At 37.7% G+C, this 15,583-nt stretch overlaps 1 protein-coding gene across 1 annotated transcript; it reads left to right on the forward strand.

Moving 5' to 3' along the window:
• The first annotated feature begins 6,727 nt into the window (after window positions 1-6,727).
• On the forward strand, window positions 6,728-7,657 carry LOC128060404 (olfactory receptor 4A47-like). Its single transcript, XM_052652806.1, has one exon. The coding sequence runs from the start codon at window positions 6,728-6,730 to the stop codon at window positions 7,655-7,657; it is 930 nt and encodes a 309-aa protein (XP_052508766.1).
• The last annotated feature ends 7,926 nt before the right edge of the window (window positions 7,658-15,583 follow it).

Here is a 15,583-nt window from a genome sequence, read left to right on the forward strand (position 1 = left end):
CAATAAAAAACAATTGTTGCTCCAAAGTGTCATCTTCTTTTACTCTGTACAACAACAATGAACCATTTCTCCATCAAATTGTGACCTGTGACAAAAAGTGAATTTTACATGACAACTGGCAACAACCAGCTCAGTGGCTGGACTAAAGAGAAGCTTCAAAGCACTTTCCAAAGCCAAACTTGCACCAAAAAAACCCCACAAAAGTCACGGTCACTGTTTGTTGGTCTGCTTCTGCTCTGATCCACTATAGCTTTCTGAATCCCAGTGAAATCATTACATCTGAGAAGTACGCTCAGCAAATCAATGAAGCAAAGTGAAATGAAATGAGAGTCGCTCAGCTCTGTCCGACTCTTTGCGATCCCAAGGACTGTAGCCTGCCAGGCTCCCCTGTCCATGGGAATGTCTAGGCAAGAATACTGGAGTGGGTTGCTATCCCCTTCTCCAGGGTATCTTCCCAACCCAGGGATTGAACCTGGGTCTTCTGCATTGCAGGCAGATTCTTTACTGTCTGAGCCACTAGAGAAGTCCCAGCAAATCAATGAGATGCACCAAAAACTGCAATGCCTGCAGCCGGGATTGGTCAACAGAAGGGGCCCAGCACTTCTTCAGGATAATGACCTCACGCATACAATTTTTCAAAAGTTGAATGAACTGGTCTAAGTTTTACCTCATCTGCCATACTCAGCCTGACCTCTTGCCAACTGACTACCACTTCTTCAAGCATATCCCTTCAATGACTTTTGCAGGGAAAACACTTCGACAACCAGCAGGAGGCAGAAAATGCTTTCCAAGAGCTTGTGGACTTCCCAAGCCCAGATTTTTACATACAGGGATAAACAAATGTATTTCTCATTGGCAAAAATGTGTTGATTGCAGTGGTTCCCATTTTGATTAATAAAGATGTTTGAGCCTACTTATGTTGATTTAATAGTCACAGTCTGAAACCACAATAATGTTTGCACTAACCTATTTTATTATGACTCATTGCAATTTCTATTTAAGATATCAGTGATCCATGTAGCATGAATTATTCCCTGTCACTTTGAGGGTAAACCCATCCCACTCAGTGTTTCATCAGTAACTTTGGTACCTCTGTTCGCAAGGTGGAGTTTTGGTTTAATCTATAATGCGAATTCTCATTGCTTTGTAGGCAAGGAAGTTTCCTATTGTAAAATCTCATCTCTCCTCTGCAAAACCAGACAATCTGAAGTCCAGAGGAGCACAAAATCCTTCAAAAATGTTTGCTAACTTCCTTCTAAAACCTGAGTTTCAAACTCCAAAATAAAGAGTTTGTGTTTTTGGTCCTTCTTTCTCCTTCTTTCTTTCTCCCTCTTCTTCTTTTTTGTCTACTTTCTTTATTGATTCATCCTGAGAACTTAAATAATGTCTGGCCCACAGGAGGTACTCAATATTTGTTGAATTGCTTAGATAAAACTTTGGAATTAGCATATACAGACTACTATATTTAAAATTGATATCCAATAGTACAGGAAGCTCTGCTCAACATCCTATAGTAACCTAAATGGGAAAAGAATTTGGAAAAGGATAGATACGTGTATATGTGTACCTGAATCACCTTGCAGTACACCTGGACTAACACATTGTTAATTAACTATATTCCAATACAAAATGAATATTAAAAATAGAGATTTTAATTTCATAGTTTTGCTATCGATTGAGATATTTATCTATTAGAAAGATTGCCTTGGTTTATTTGAAGCCAATGATCTTTGCATATACTTTGGGCTATTGTGCTATAGTTTATACTCACATCATCAACCAGTTAATCAGGTCACCTTAGTTCTTATATTTACTTTAAAAATTGTGGTGAAATATGCATAACAAAATTTACAATTTTGACCTTTTCAAAGTAGCACTAAGTTAATTCACATTGTTATGCAAACATTACCACCATCCATCTCCAAAACTTTTTCAACTTTCCAAACTGAAATTCCACAGCCATTAAACAAAATTCTTCACTTTCGCTCACTGAGCCCTAGGCAGGGAAACCACCATTCTATTTTCTGCCTATGAATTTGACTGCTTTAAGTACCTCATGTAAGTGGAATCATACCATTTCTGTTTTTTGGTGATTGCCTTTTTAAAACTTATTATAATTTCTTTCCCCCATAAAATGCTTGGGACACTTGTTGAAAATTTATCTAAATACATATAGGAAGATTTATTTCTAAACCATCTGCCTTACTCCATTAGTCCATCGTCTATCTTTATTTCAACACTGGGGCTGTCATTACCATAGATTTGCACAATATATTTTATAATCAGGAGGTATGAGACTCCCAATCTTCTCTTCTAGATTGTTTTGACAAGTTGGAGTCCTTGAGATTCCTTATGAATTTTAGCATGGATTTTTCTGTTTCTGCAGAAATGATTTTTTGGTTATGATAGGAATTGCACTGAATCACGAGGTATTATTAACTAATGCTCAAAATATTCCAAGTCAGGCTTCAGCAATACATGAACTATGAACCAGATGTTCAAGCTGGTTTTAGAAAAGGCAGAGGAACCAGAGATCAAATTGCCAACATCTACTGTATCATTGAAAAAGCAAGAGAGTTTCAGAAAAACATCTATTTCTGCCTTATTGACTATGCCAAAGCCTTTGACTGTGTGGATCACAATAAGCTGTGGAAAATTCTGAACGAGATGGGAATACCAGACCACCTGACCTGCCTCTTGAGAAACCTATATGCAGGTCAGGAAGCAACAGTTAGAACTGGACATGGAACAACAGACTGGTTCCATATAGGAAAAGGAGTACGTCAAGGCTGTATATTGTCACCCTGCTTATTTAACTTATATGCAGAGTACATCATGAGAAATGCTGGACTGGAGGAAACACAAGCTGGAATCAAGATTGCGGGAGAAATATCAATAACCTCAGATATGCAGATGACACCACCCATATGGCAGAAAATAAAGAAGAACTAAAAAGCCTCTTAATGAAAGTGAAATAGGAGAGTGAAAAAGTTGGCTTAAAGCTCAACATTCAGAAACTGAAGATCATGGCATCTGGTCCCATCACTTCATGGGAAATAGATGGGGAAACAGTGGAAACAGTGGCTGACTTTATGTTTTTGGGCTCCAAAATCACTGCAGATGGTGATTGCAGCCATGAAATTAAAAGACGCTTACTCCTTGGAAGGAAAGTTATGACCAACCTAGACAGCATATTCAAAAGCAGAGACATTACTTTACCAACAAAGGTCCATCTAGTCAAGGCTGTGGTTTTTCCAGTAGTCACGTATGGATGTGAGAGTTGGACTGTGAAGAAAGCTGAGTGCCGAAGAATTGATGCTTTTGAACTGTGGTGTTGGAGAAGACTCTTGAGAGTCCCTTGGACTGCAAGGAGATCCAACCAGTCCATCCTAAAGGAGATCAGTTCTGGGTGTTCATTGGAAGGACTGATGTTGAAGGTGAAACTCCACTACTTCGGCCACCTGATGCAAAGAGCTGACTCATTTGAGAAGATCCTGATGCTGGGAGGGACTGGGGGCAGGAGGAAAAGGGGATGACAGAGGATGAGATGGTTGGATGGCATCACCAACTCAGTGGACATGTGTAGACTCCGGGAGTTGCTAATGGATAGGGCAGCCTGGCGTGCTGCACTTCATAGGGTTGCAAAGAGTTGGACACGACTGAGTGACTGAACTGAACTGAACTGTTGCATAGGCCAGCTTATAAACATCTTCTTGTATATGTGTGTGTGTTCTATATGTCTCTCAGCAATATTTTGTAGTTTTCAGAGTGTAAGACTTTATTGTATTCTTTTTTTGATGCTTTTGTAAGTGAAATTTTTTTTCTTGAAATCTCCTTGGGTTGTCCATGATCAGATAGAAATTCAATTATCATTTCATAGAAATCTCTCAACAAGTTGGAAATAGAAAAGTACCTTGACATAATAAAATCCATATATTTCAGATCCACAGCTAATACCTTTCTCTACATGAAAGGTTGAAAGCTTTTCCATTAAAATATGGAATAAGACAAGAGGGCATATATTCTCTGGTCTTTTTTAACACAGTACTGCCATAAAATTTCCTGTGAAAATTTTAGAGTTTTCTAAGTATAGCTCTGGTTTTCTCTGAAGTGAGATAGTTTTATTCATTAATTTTATTTAGTTTTAGTTTCTGGAACAGTCCTTCTGATGGTAGCCACTTGCTATCCTTTCAATCTCAGCTGAAACGTCACCTTTGAAGAAAGGTCATCTGTACACTTTCCACAGTAGACCTCTGCCTCTTATCTTTTGCCACAGTATTCTATTTCTTATAAGCAGTGAATAAGACTGAAGCTAGTTTGTTAAGTTGTCTCATTCTTTATTGTCTGGCTCTAAGAAAGAAGATCCATGCAGGAAGAAACCTTTCACGTGTTCTCCCAGGTTTCACTATGCTCTGTGTCCTCACTCATAGGACAGAAGCTGACATGACAGAGGTGCCCAGACTTTAAAAAAAATGATAATAATTGAATAATTAGCTATTATATCTAAAATTTTAATATTTAATTGTGCTTTTTTGATATAATTTTCATATAGCTAACCAAATTAAGGTGATTAAATTGAGTACTAAACAAAAGGAAAGAAAATCTTGCAATGGCAGGTGGGGAAAGAAATAACAGATAAGTTCACTGGGACAAAATTTTTTTATTATTTTTGATTGACTTTAGCCTCTTAAAGATTCTAAAGCTGTCTTGTTTTGGGTATTGCACTTTCCTGATATTATTTTTGTGACTTTGCCTATAGATTAAAAAAAAAAAAACCTCTAGGGAAATCCAAGTGATTAATTAAACAAGAATCAGTCTTGGACACATTCCAGTTCTAAGACTCAATGATAATTATGGCTGAAAGGGATGAAATATCCCATGATCTTCCCCCCTAACAGGAAGAAGATGTTATCCACTTAGTAACTGGAATCAATTTTTCAGGTGGCCTTTTTATAGACTTAAAGCATGACCAAAAAAATACAAATATGAGAATGTCTTTCAAAATCTCAGTCAACGAGTCTGGTCATGTTAATATGACAGAATGAAAAGGGCTTAACAGTCAAATCTTATTTTCCTTGTTGAAGTTAGTAGGAAAGACATTACTTGTGAAAAACTTCCCTGCCAAATAACTAGTTGATTTATTCTATGTATATGTAAGATTTGCTGGTCATTTTGATAAATTTCCTAATGTGGTAAACTTTTGTTTTTCTAGGAGTACACCATGGAATTCCTTTGGAAAAATCAACACAGCATATAAAAATGTGCCTCTGAATAATCAGAAGACTCCATGGAGAAAATGGACAGATAGTCAAATAAGATAAAATGCATCCTAAAGTAATAAGGTGGCCTTTTGTCCTCTGTTGTCAAATTGGATGAAAAATAATTTCAAGTGTTTATGTGTAACTTTAAGTCACCCTTAGATTCTGAACAAGCCTCCATAAGGTAAGATTAGCAGTAAATAGTGGGAACCAAGCTCATTTCTGGGGACTGTCTTTATTATGTAAGAAATTTAATTACTTTGAAATCAATCGAACTTAGATTCAGTTCTGGGTATGTCCCTTAGAAACGTATGATTTGGGGAAAATGAATGAGATCTTCTGGCATTAGTTTCTTCAATTATAAAATGAGGATTACAGTTCTTGTTACTGTCAATATTAAATAGTAAACTGTGAGTGTATGATTAGAATATACTCTAGGATTTTTGAGCAGTAGAGTGATGTCATTTGGGCTGCTTCAGGAGAACTGATTCTTGGAGGCTAGAATAAACATGGAGAGACTTGATAGGCGCCTATTGCAGTGGACCAGGAAGAAATTAAGAAGTAGGGAATGATCAAATTTGTGATATATTTTCATAGTAGAGTGAATAGGATTTATTCAAGTTTTTCTAGAGTAACAAATGAATGAATAGTACAGCAATTTTTTGTCTGAACAATAACATGATAAAAGACAGCATTGAATGAGAAATAGGGAACACGTCTTTAAATTTTGTATAGAAAATGCTTTTGGTTATTATGGACATTTAAAAAGTTTTTAAATACTAAATTGCCATTCACTTGGATGTCAAAATTAGAGACGTTGCATATCCAAGTTTTCAAATTAAGAGGAGAGGTAGGGGTTAGGGACACAAAATTACTGCTGTAGCATTTAATTGTCAGGAAAAGGGAAATAACCATCTAAAAACCTAAGACGTGTCAGTGAGGTCTGAGACAATTCAGTACAGGGAACTTCCATTCACAGTTTGATCTACCCACATTGATTATGTAAATTACCTCAAGTGGGCCTCAAGCATTAGACTTTTGTGGCTTTATAAATGTTGGACTTTTTGGATTTCTCTTCCTTAATTTTTTTATTCATTCAGTTCTTTTTTACACTCAGCTGAAGCTTTGCTTCCTCTGGAAAGTCTTCTGTCATGCCTGTTTGGTATGCTCCTGTACTATGACTGTTAGCACTGTTTGAATATTCGTTTAATGGCACTAATAGCATGGGTCTGGAGTTGGTTGATTTCTTGTTGTGTGTCATAGCACTGAAGGAAAGAAACTCTGCCTTCAACCTGATAATAAAAATGTCCATGACACATTAGACACAAATAGTTGTTCTATACTCATTCTTCCAACAAATGGAAAAAAATTTTTTTCATACATTTTAGCATTTTACCCCTTTAATTTCCCCTCCTTGTTTTGTAGGTAAGTTGCTTCTACTGTATGAAGTCAGCTCCTGTTCAGATTAGATGGAATCAAGAGACAATGTAACCTACTTTGTTCTCCTGGGACTCACACAGAATCCAAAGGAGGGGAAAGTACTTTTGTTTATGTTCCTGTTTGTCTACATTTTGACTGTGATGGGCAATTTTCTAATTATAGTCACTGTAACTGTCAGTAAGACCCTGAACACACCAATGTACTTTTTTCTTGCTTGCTTATCATGTATGGATATTGCTTATTCCTCTTCTATTACCCCCAGATTGATCTCAGACTTGTTTTTCGGAGAAAAAACCATTACCTTTAAATCTTGCATGACCCAGCTATTTACAGAGCACTTTTTTTCTGGATCAGGGGTCTTCCTTCTACTGGTGATGGCATATGACCGCTATGTGGCCATCTGTAAGCCCTTGCATTACTTGGTTGTCATGAGGCAGAGGGTGTGTGTTGGGTTGCTGGTGATGTCCTGGGTTGGAGGTTTTCTGCACTCAGTAATTCAACTTAGCACTATTTATGGGCTCCCATTCTGTGGCCCCAATGTCATTGATCACTTTATGTGTGACATGTTCCCCTTATTGAAACTCGTCTGTACTGACACCTATGTCATTGGCATCTTAGTTGTGGCCAATGGAGGACTGATCTGCACTATAGTGTTTCTGCTCTTGCTTGTCTCCTATGGAGTCATCCTGCACTCTCTGAAGAACCTGAGTCAGGAAGGGAGGCGGAAAGCCCTCCAGACCTGTGGTTCCCACATCGCTGTGGTTGTCTGCTTCTTTGTTCCCTGTATTTTCATATATGTAAGACCTGCTAAGACCTTCTACATTGATAAATCATTGAGCGTGTTCTATACAGTCATAACCCCCATGCTGAACCCATTAATCTACAGTCTAAGAAATTCTGAGTTAATTTATGCTATGAAGAAGCTCTGGAAAAGAAACATCATATCCCATACTAAATAAATGCATCATCCATCATGAAGGGAGTCATTTGACATCAAGTTCATTTTCTTGGAACGCAGAAGTCATTTTAAAATTTGTTCTGATTTCTCTTTCTTCAAAGAGTTTATGTTAATTATAATTAAAGATTACAGTTAAACAACCAGGGTATAATAACAGTTTACCTACCTACTAGAATTAATTATCTTATCAGTGTACCTAGAATGGTGTAATGCCTGTATAACAAGGAATTAATATGTAATGAATTATCGAGTAAATTGTTCATAGTTATACTGATTTTTCACCAACTTATGCATTTAATTTGTTATTCTTTTTCAGAGACAATGTAAGTTTTATTTAGCATCTTGTCATTTAAGTTAACATTTTTACTTATACAGTTTAAAATACATAATTATATGTGGCTTGCCTTTACTGCATTTCATTCTCATTATACAGCACTTTTACTTTTGTACTTTTAGTGTTTACAATGAAAGTGAAGTAAAATAGATAATAATAAATAGCACAAGTGAAAACTAAATGCTATGAAGGTGTAGTCGCTCAGGAGTGTCTGATTCTTTGCAACCCCATGGACTCTAGGCCACCAGGCTCTTCTGTCCATGGAATTCTATAGGCAAGAACACTGGAGTGGATTGCCATTGCCTTTTCCAGGGGATCCTTCCAACCCACGGGTGAGCCACAAGGAAATCCAAACAATATGAGGTGAAATGTAAAATGAATTTTCTATTTTTCTCTCAGCTTCTTTCAGTCCTCATTCTCAGAGGTTGACCCTAAACTTGTTTCTTAATTTTCATCTAGTAATAATCTTTGCAGATGCAAGTGTATTCTCTATATGTATATGTATTTGTTTCTTTCTATATATGTATCACTTGCTTTTGCTATGCAATGTCTTAAAGATATTTCCATGCCAGTCCATATACATTTCTTAAATTTTCTCTTTTTCAAAACACTATTCATAAATTTATATCAAAATTAATATGCCCATTCCTTTCATGAGATTCCCAAACTTTTCTATGACAGTTATATTTCCAATAAATGTATGTTTTAGAATATGTACAAATATAAGTTCCTAGGTGTAGAATTGTTGATATTACATTTGATTCAATGGTCAAGCAGTATATGCATTTAAAATGCTGATATTGATATTTATTGCCAAACTATCATTCTCTTTTTTAAAATTAATTTTTAATTGGAGGAAAATTGCTTTACAATGTTGTGTTGGTTTCTGCCATACAACAGCCCAGATCAGTTATAATTATACATATGTCACCTTCCCTTGTAGCTCAGTCAGTAAAGAATCTGCCTGCAATGCAGGAGACCCAGGTTTGACTCCAGGGTCGGGAAGGTCCCCGGGAGAAGGAAATGGCAACCCACTCCAGAATTCTTGCCTGGAGAGTCCCATGGACAGAGGAGCCTGACAGGGTATAGTCCAGGGGTTGCAAGAGTCAGACACAACTTCGTGACTGAACCAGCACCACCTCCATCTTGAGCCTCCCTCTCCTCCCCCGACTCCACCCCTGTAGGTCACCACAGGGTGCCAAGGTGGGCTCCCTGTGTTATATAGCAACTTCTCACAGTTATCCATTTTACACAAGGTAGTGTATATATGCCGATGCTACTTTCTCTGTTTATCTCACTCTTTCCTTCCCCTACTGTGTCCATGAGTCCCATCTCTGTATCTGCATCTCCATTTCTTTCCTGCAAATAGGTTCATCAACACTGTTTTTCTAGATTCCATATAGATACATTAATAGACTATATTTGTTTTTCTCTTTCTGACCTACTTTACTCCAAACTATTGTTCTTGAGGTTGTACTAACAGCTACTGTGTCTGTGCTTAGCTGCTCAGCTGTGTCCTACCCTTTGCGACTCCATGGACTGTAGCCTGCCAGGCCTCTCTGTTCTTAGGATTTTTCAGGCAAGAATACTGCAATGGGTTGCCATTTCCTCCTCCAGGGGATTTTCTTGACTCAGGAATCGAACCTGCGTCTCCTGTGTCTCCTTCATTCACTGAACCATCGAGAAAGCCCCACTAACAACTACTGTCCTCTCCATGCTGCTGCTGCTGCTGCTGCTAAGTCGCTTCCGTTGTGTCCGACTCTGTGTGACCCTATAGTCAATGTGAATTTTTTTGACCACATTCTCAATGACCAGTACCTGATAAACATTTATCACACATGATTAAAGTTACTTTTTACTTTAACCGCAAACCTTTTGATATAATTGAGTTTGAGTATCTTCCTACATGTTTAATTTGATTTGTATTTATTTGTGGTTTTTATATATATGTCTTTAATCTGATTCATTCAATTTTTGATTTTTACGAGAGAATTTTAAGCAAAAGAAATGATCTCTTTACATTGTATATATAGTTAATGTGTTCTGGCTATATGTTTTTAACTTTTTATCTTATGTAGAATTATTTTTGCATATAAAATTTTTTTTAGTTTATATTAAATAAAATTGTATCTTGCCTAGGAAGAATTTTCTCATTTCATTTGCACCAAAATTTCTTCAGTTTTTTTTTTGCATTTAATTTTTCAAGCATTTTTCATATCTTACATCTTATAACATTTGATTCATCTTGAATTTATTTAGGAGTTTAAATAGGGGTTGATTTTATTTGTTCTGTAAATTTTAGAATTAAAAAAAAATTCATGTATTATCTTTTCGCCATTGATTTGAAATTCTGACTATTGTATTTTGAACTCCCAATGTATTTGGGTCCAATTCAAAGCTTTAATCTTTTTCACTGATCTCTTTGTTCATGTACACATTGGCACATAATTGCTATGATATCTAAGATATTTTGACATGTGAAGAATCTAGCAGTCACTTATTAGTATTCTTTCTCAGAATTTTGCCTAAGCCTGTATATTTCTATTTCAAAATTATTAAAACTTAAATAATAAAGTATAGATAAGATAAAACTATTTAAATTAAAGTTAGCTTAAAATTGTTAAAATAAATTTAAAATATGTTTAAAACTATTATTTTCATTAAGATTCCCATTAAGAAGGTTAAGAAGAGTTTATACCTTTAGAGTATAAAAAAACTGTTATCTAGATAAGAATTGGTGTCTTCAGTTAACAAGCCACCTATTGTAACATTGGGTTGAACTTGCAGTTCCTGCCCATGTTTCTAATCCCTTGTAGATAGCTGCTGTTCTTTAGCTATGACACCTAAAATGCTACCTGACACTTGTTTTAGGAAAAAATCATCTCTTCCAAGGGAGTTCAGGACTTGAATTACTGCTGAGCATCTTGTGCTGCTGAGATCTTCTTGCCATGTGCTGCGCTCAGTCGCTTCAATCCTGTCTGACGCTTTGCAACTGTGTGGACTGCGACCCACCAGGATTCTCTGTCCATGGGCTTTGCCAGGAAGAATATAGCCACAAAAAAAAAAAAAGAGAAAGAAGTAAAAAAAGAAAAAGAAAAAAAGACAAAAAAAAATGTGTTAGGATGAAATTTTAGAGTTTTTTTTTTCTGAAATGTGAACATGTTTATTTTACTATGACTTATTACAACTCCAGGTGGCGCTGGTGGTAAGGAATCCACCTGCCAATGCAAGGGGTGCAGGAGACTTGGGTTTCCTCCCTGGATTGGGAGGATTCCCTGGAGCAGAGAGTGGCAACCCACTCCAGTATTTTTGCCTGAAAAAGTCCATGGACAGAGGAGCCTGGCAGGCTACTCAAGTAGATTACATAATACTTGGATATTGACAATACACACTAGTATATTTAAAATAGATAATCAACATAACACAGGTAACTCAATATTCTGAAGGAGATCAACCCTGGGATTTCTTTGGAAGGAATGATGCTAAAGCTGAAGCTCCAGTACTTTGGCCACCTCATGCGAAGAGTTGACTCATTGGAAAAGACTCTGATGTTGGGAGGGATTGGGGGCAGGAGGAGAAGGGGACGACAGAGGATGAGATGGCTGGATGGCATCACAGACTCGATGGATGTGAGTCTGAGTGAACTCCGGGAGACGGTGATGGACAGGGAGGCCTGGCGTGCTGCAATTCATGGAGTCGCAAAGAGCTGGACACGACTGAGCGACTGAACTGAACTGAACTGAACTGAAATGGAAAAAGAATTTGATAAAATAGATACATATATATGTATAACACAGTCCTTTTGAATTAGACCTGACACCAACACATTGCTGATCAACTGTACTCTAATATAAAATAAAAATAAAAAATAAAGAATTTACTTTAGTGGTTTTGCCATTGGATTGACATATTTACCTCTTAAATAAGTTATCCAAGTTTATCTGAAGCCAATGATATTTGCATATACTTTGGGCTATCGAGGTACAGTTTGTGTTCCTCTCATATTTCAATTAATGAAGTCACCTTAGAATTTTTTTCTTTTTTTTTTCCTTTTAAGAAACTGACTTCATTTTTTCTTTTTTTTTTGACATGGAATGCAACCCACTCCAGTGTTCTTGCCTGGGAAATCCCATGGACAGGATCCTGGCGAGCTACAGTCCATGGGGTTGCAAAGAGTTGGACATGACTGAGCAACTAACACATACACTGTTTTCTTTATTTATCGGTTGCACTGGGTCTTCGTCGCTGCACGCGAGATTTCTATAGCTGCGGAGAGTGGGAGCTGCTCCCTGGTTGTGGTGCGTGGGCTTCTCATTTCTGTGGCTTCTCTTGTTGAGGAGCACAAGCTCTAGGTGCACGGGCTTCAGTAGTTGCATCCTGAGGGCTCAGTAGTCATGACTTGCTGCCTCTAGGGGCGCCTGGGCTTCAGTACTTGCAGCACCGGGCTCATTAGTTGTGGCTAGAGGACCCTGGAGTATGCAGACCTCAGTAGCTGTGGCCTGCGGGCTCTCTGGTTGTACCTCTCAGGCTCTAGAGCGTGTGCTCAGTGCTTGTGGCTGCTGCTGCTGCTAAGTCGCTTCAGTCGCGTCCGACTCTGTGCGACCCCATAGACGGCAGCCCACCAGGCTCCGCCATCCCTGGGATTCTCCAGGCAAGAACGCTGGAGTGGGTTGCCATTTCCTTCTCCAATGCATGAAAGTGAAAGTGAAGTTGCTCAGTCGTGTCCGACGCCCAGCGACTCCATGGACTGCAGCCTTCCAGGCTCCTCCGTCCATGGGATTCTCCAGGCAAGAGTACTGGAGTGGGGTGCCATCGCCTTCTCCAGGTGGTTGTGGAGCATGGGTTTAATCGCTCTGCAGAACGTGGAATCTTCCCTGACCAGGGATTGAACCTATGTCCCCTGCACTGGCAGGAGGATTTCCATCCACTGCACCACCAGGGAAGTCCCTTAGTTTTTACATTTATTTTGAAAATTGTGCTCATATATACATAAAGAAGGTTGAGTGTCAAAGAACTGATGCTTTTCAAATGTGCTGGAGAAGACTCTTGGAGTCCCTTGAGCAGCGAAGAGATCAAACTAGCCAATCCTAAAGGAAATCAACCTTGTCTATTCATTGAAGGGACTGATGCTGAAGCTGAAGCTCCAATACTTTGGACACCTGATACAAAGAGCCAACCTATTGGAAAAGACCCTGATTCTGGGAAAGATTGAAGGCAGGAGGATAAGGGGATCACAGAGGATGAGACAGTTAGATAGGAACACGAACTCAGTGAGCATGACTGAGAAGACTCTGGGAGATTAACAAAGGACAGGGAAGCCTGGTGTGCTGCAGTCCATGGGGTCAGCAAAGAGTTGGACATGGATTAGTAATACATACATAACAAAATTTACAATTTTAGTCATTTTAAAGTGACACCTACTTGTTATGCAAACATTACCATTATCGATTTGTAAACTTTTCCAACTTCCCAAACTGAAATTTCAGTCATTAAACAGAATTCTCCATATAAGCTCATGGAGCCCCAGGCAACCACCATTCTACTTTCTGTTTATGAATTTGACTGCTTTAAGTGCTTCATGTAAGTGAAATCATATGATAATTGCTTTTTTGTGATTGCCTTTTTATAACTTGTTATATTTTCCCCACTCTTGGTACCAATAGTACACAAATACTCTTGGTGCCCTTGTTGAAAATTATCTAAAGACATATACAAAGGTTTATTTCTAGGCTTTCTATTTTATTCCATTAGTCCATTGTCCATATTTATTCAAATACTGGTGCTATGATTACCATCACTTTGTTTAAAATGTTTTAGAGTCAAGAAGTATGAGACCCCCAGCTTTCTTTCTTTTCAAGATTGTTTTGGCAATTTCAAGTCCTTGAGATTTCATATGAATTTCAGCATGGATTTTTCTATTTCTGCAAAATCAGTTTTGCTATCTTGATCTGTAGATCACTTGAGGTAGTATTAAAAACTTAATACTTTTAAATATCCCAGATCATAAATGTCCTTTCATATTTGTGTGTATTCCATAATATCTCTCAGTAACCTTTTGTAGTTTTCAGTTAACAGGACTTATCTCTTTGGTTAATTTTATTTAAATATTTTATTCTTTTTTCATGCTTTTGTACATGGAATTACTTTCTTATTTTTTCCTTGAGTTGCTAATTTCACATAGAAATTCAACATCATTTCATAAAAAACTCTCAACAAATTGGAAATAGAAGGAATGCACATTGGCATAAAAAAGTCCATATATAACAGATTTATAGCTAACATCATCCCCAACATAGAAAGGTTGAAATCTTCCCGATTAAAATCTAATAATAAAAAAATTAAAAGCTAAAAAAAAAAACTACAAAAAAAATCTAGAATAAGACAAGAGGGCACACTCTCACAAGTCCGTTTATAACATAGCACTGCCATAAAAATTCCTGTGAAAAATTTATATTTTTCTAAATATAGGTCTTGTCATCTCTGATGACAGGAGATAATTTTATTAATTTTTATTTAGTATTACTTTATGGAACAGTGCTTTTAATGGCAGTCACTTCATACCTTTCAATCACAGCTTAAAGATAACCTTTTAAGGGTCTTCTCTGATTATATTATCCACAGTAGAATTTACCCTCTTCTTTTCTGTCTCATTATTCCATTTCTTGGGCTTCCCTTGTAGCTCAGTTGGTAAAGAATCTGCCTGCAGTGCAGGAGACCCGGGTTCGATCCCTGGGTTGGGAAGATCCCCTGGAGAAGGAAATGGCAACCCACTCCAGTATCCTTGCCTGGAAAATCTCATGGACAGAGGGGCCTGGGGGGCTGCAGTCCATGGGGTCACAAAGAGTCAGGGACGACTGAGCAACTAACACTAACATTCTATTTCTTACCTTATAAGCCATGAATAAGACTATAACTATTTTATTAAATGTCTCCTTCTTTATTGTCTGACTTATTATAATATCCATGCAGGTAAAAAAAAAATTATGTGACTTTCCCTCTGGTTTTATTAAGTGCTGTGTCCTAGCTCATAGCATAGTTGCTGGCATAAAAGATATACCCTAACTTTTTAAAACAACTAATAATTGGATAAATCATTAGTTGTTACATCTAAAACTGCCAGAAAGAAAACACCAATACAGTATACTAATTTTTTGGGGCTCCAAAATCACTGCAGATGGTGATTGCAGCCATGAAATTAAAAGACACTTACTCCTTGGAAGAAAAGTTATGACCAACCTAGATAGCATATTCAAAAGCGGAAACATTACTTTGCCGACTAAGGTCCATCTAGTTAAGGCTATGGTTTTTCCAGTGGTCATGTGTGGATGTGAGAGTTGGACTGTGAAGAAGGCTGAGCACTGAAGAATTGATGCTTTTGAAGTGTGGTGTTGAAGAAGACTCTTGAGAGTCCCTTGGACTGCAAGGAGATCCAACCAGTCCATTCTGAAGGAGATCAACCCTGGGATTTCTTTGGAAGGAGTGATGCTAAAGCTGAAACTTCAGTACTTTGGCCACCTCATACAAAGAGCTGACTCATTGGAAAAGACTCTGATGCTGGGAGGGGTTGGGGGCAGGAGGAGAAGGGGATGACAG

This window comes from Budorcas taxicolor, chromosome 15 (assembly GCF_023091745.1).
Source record: "Budorcas taxicolor isolate Tak-1 chromosome 15, Takin1.1, whole genome shotgun sequence".
Taxonomy (NCBI): domain Eukaryota; kingdom Metazoa; phylum Chordata; class Mammalia; order Artiodactyla; family Bovidae; genus Budorcas; species Budorcas taxicolor.

Excerpts from the sequence above, each read along its gene's own strand:
- LOC128060404 (XM_052652806.1), top strand. The coding sequence starts at position 6,728 with ATGGAATCAAGAGACAATGTAACCTACTTTGTTCTCCTGGGACTCACA.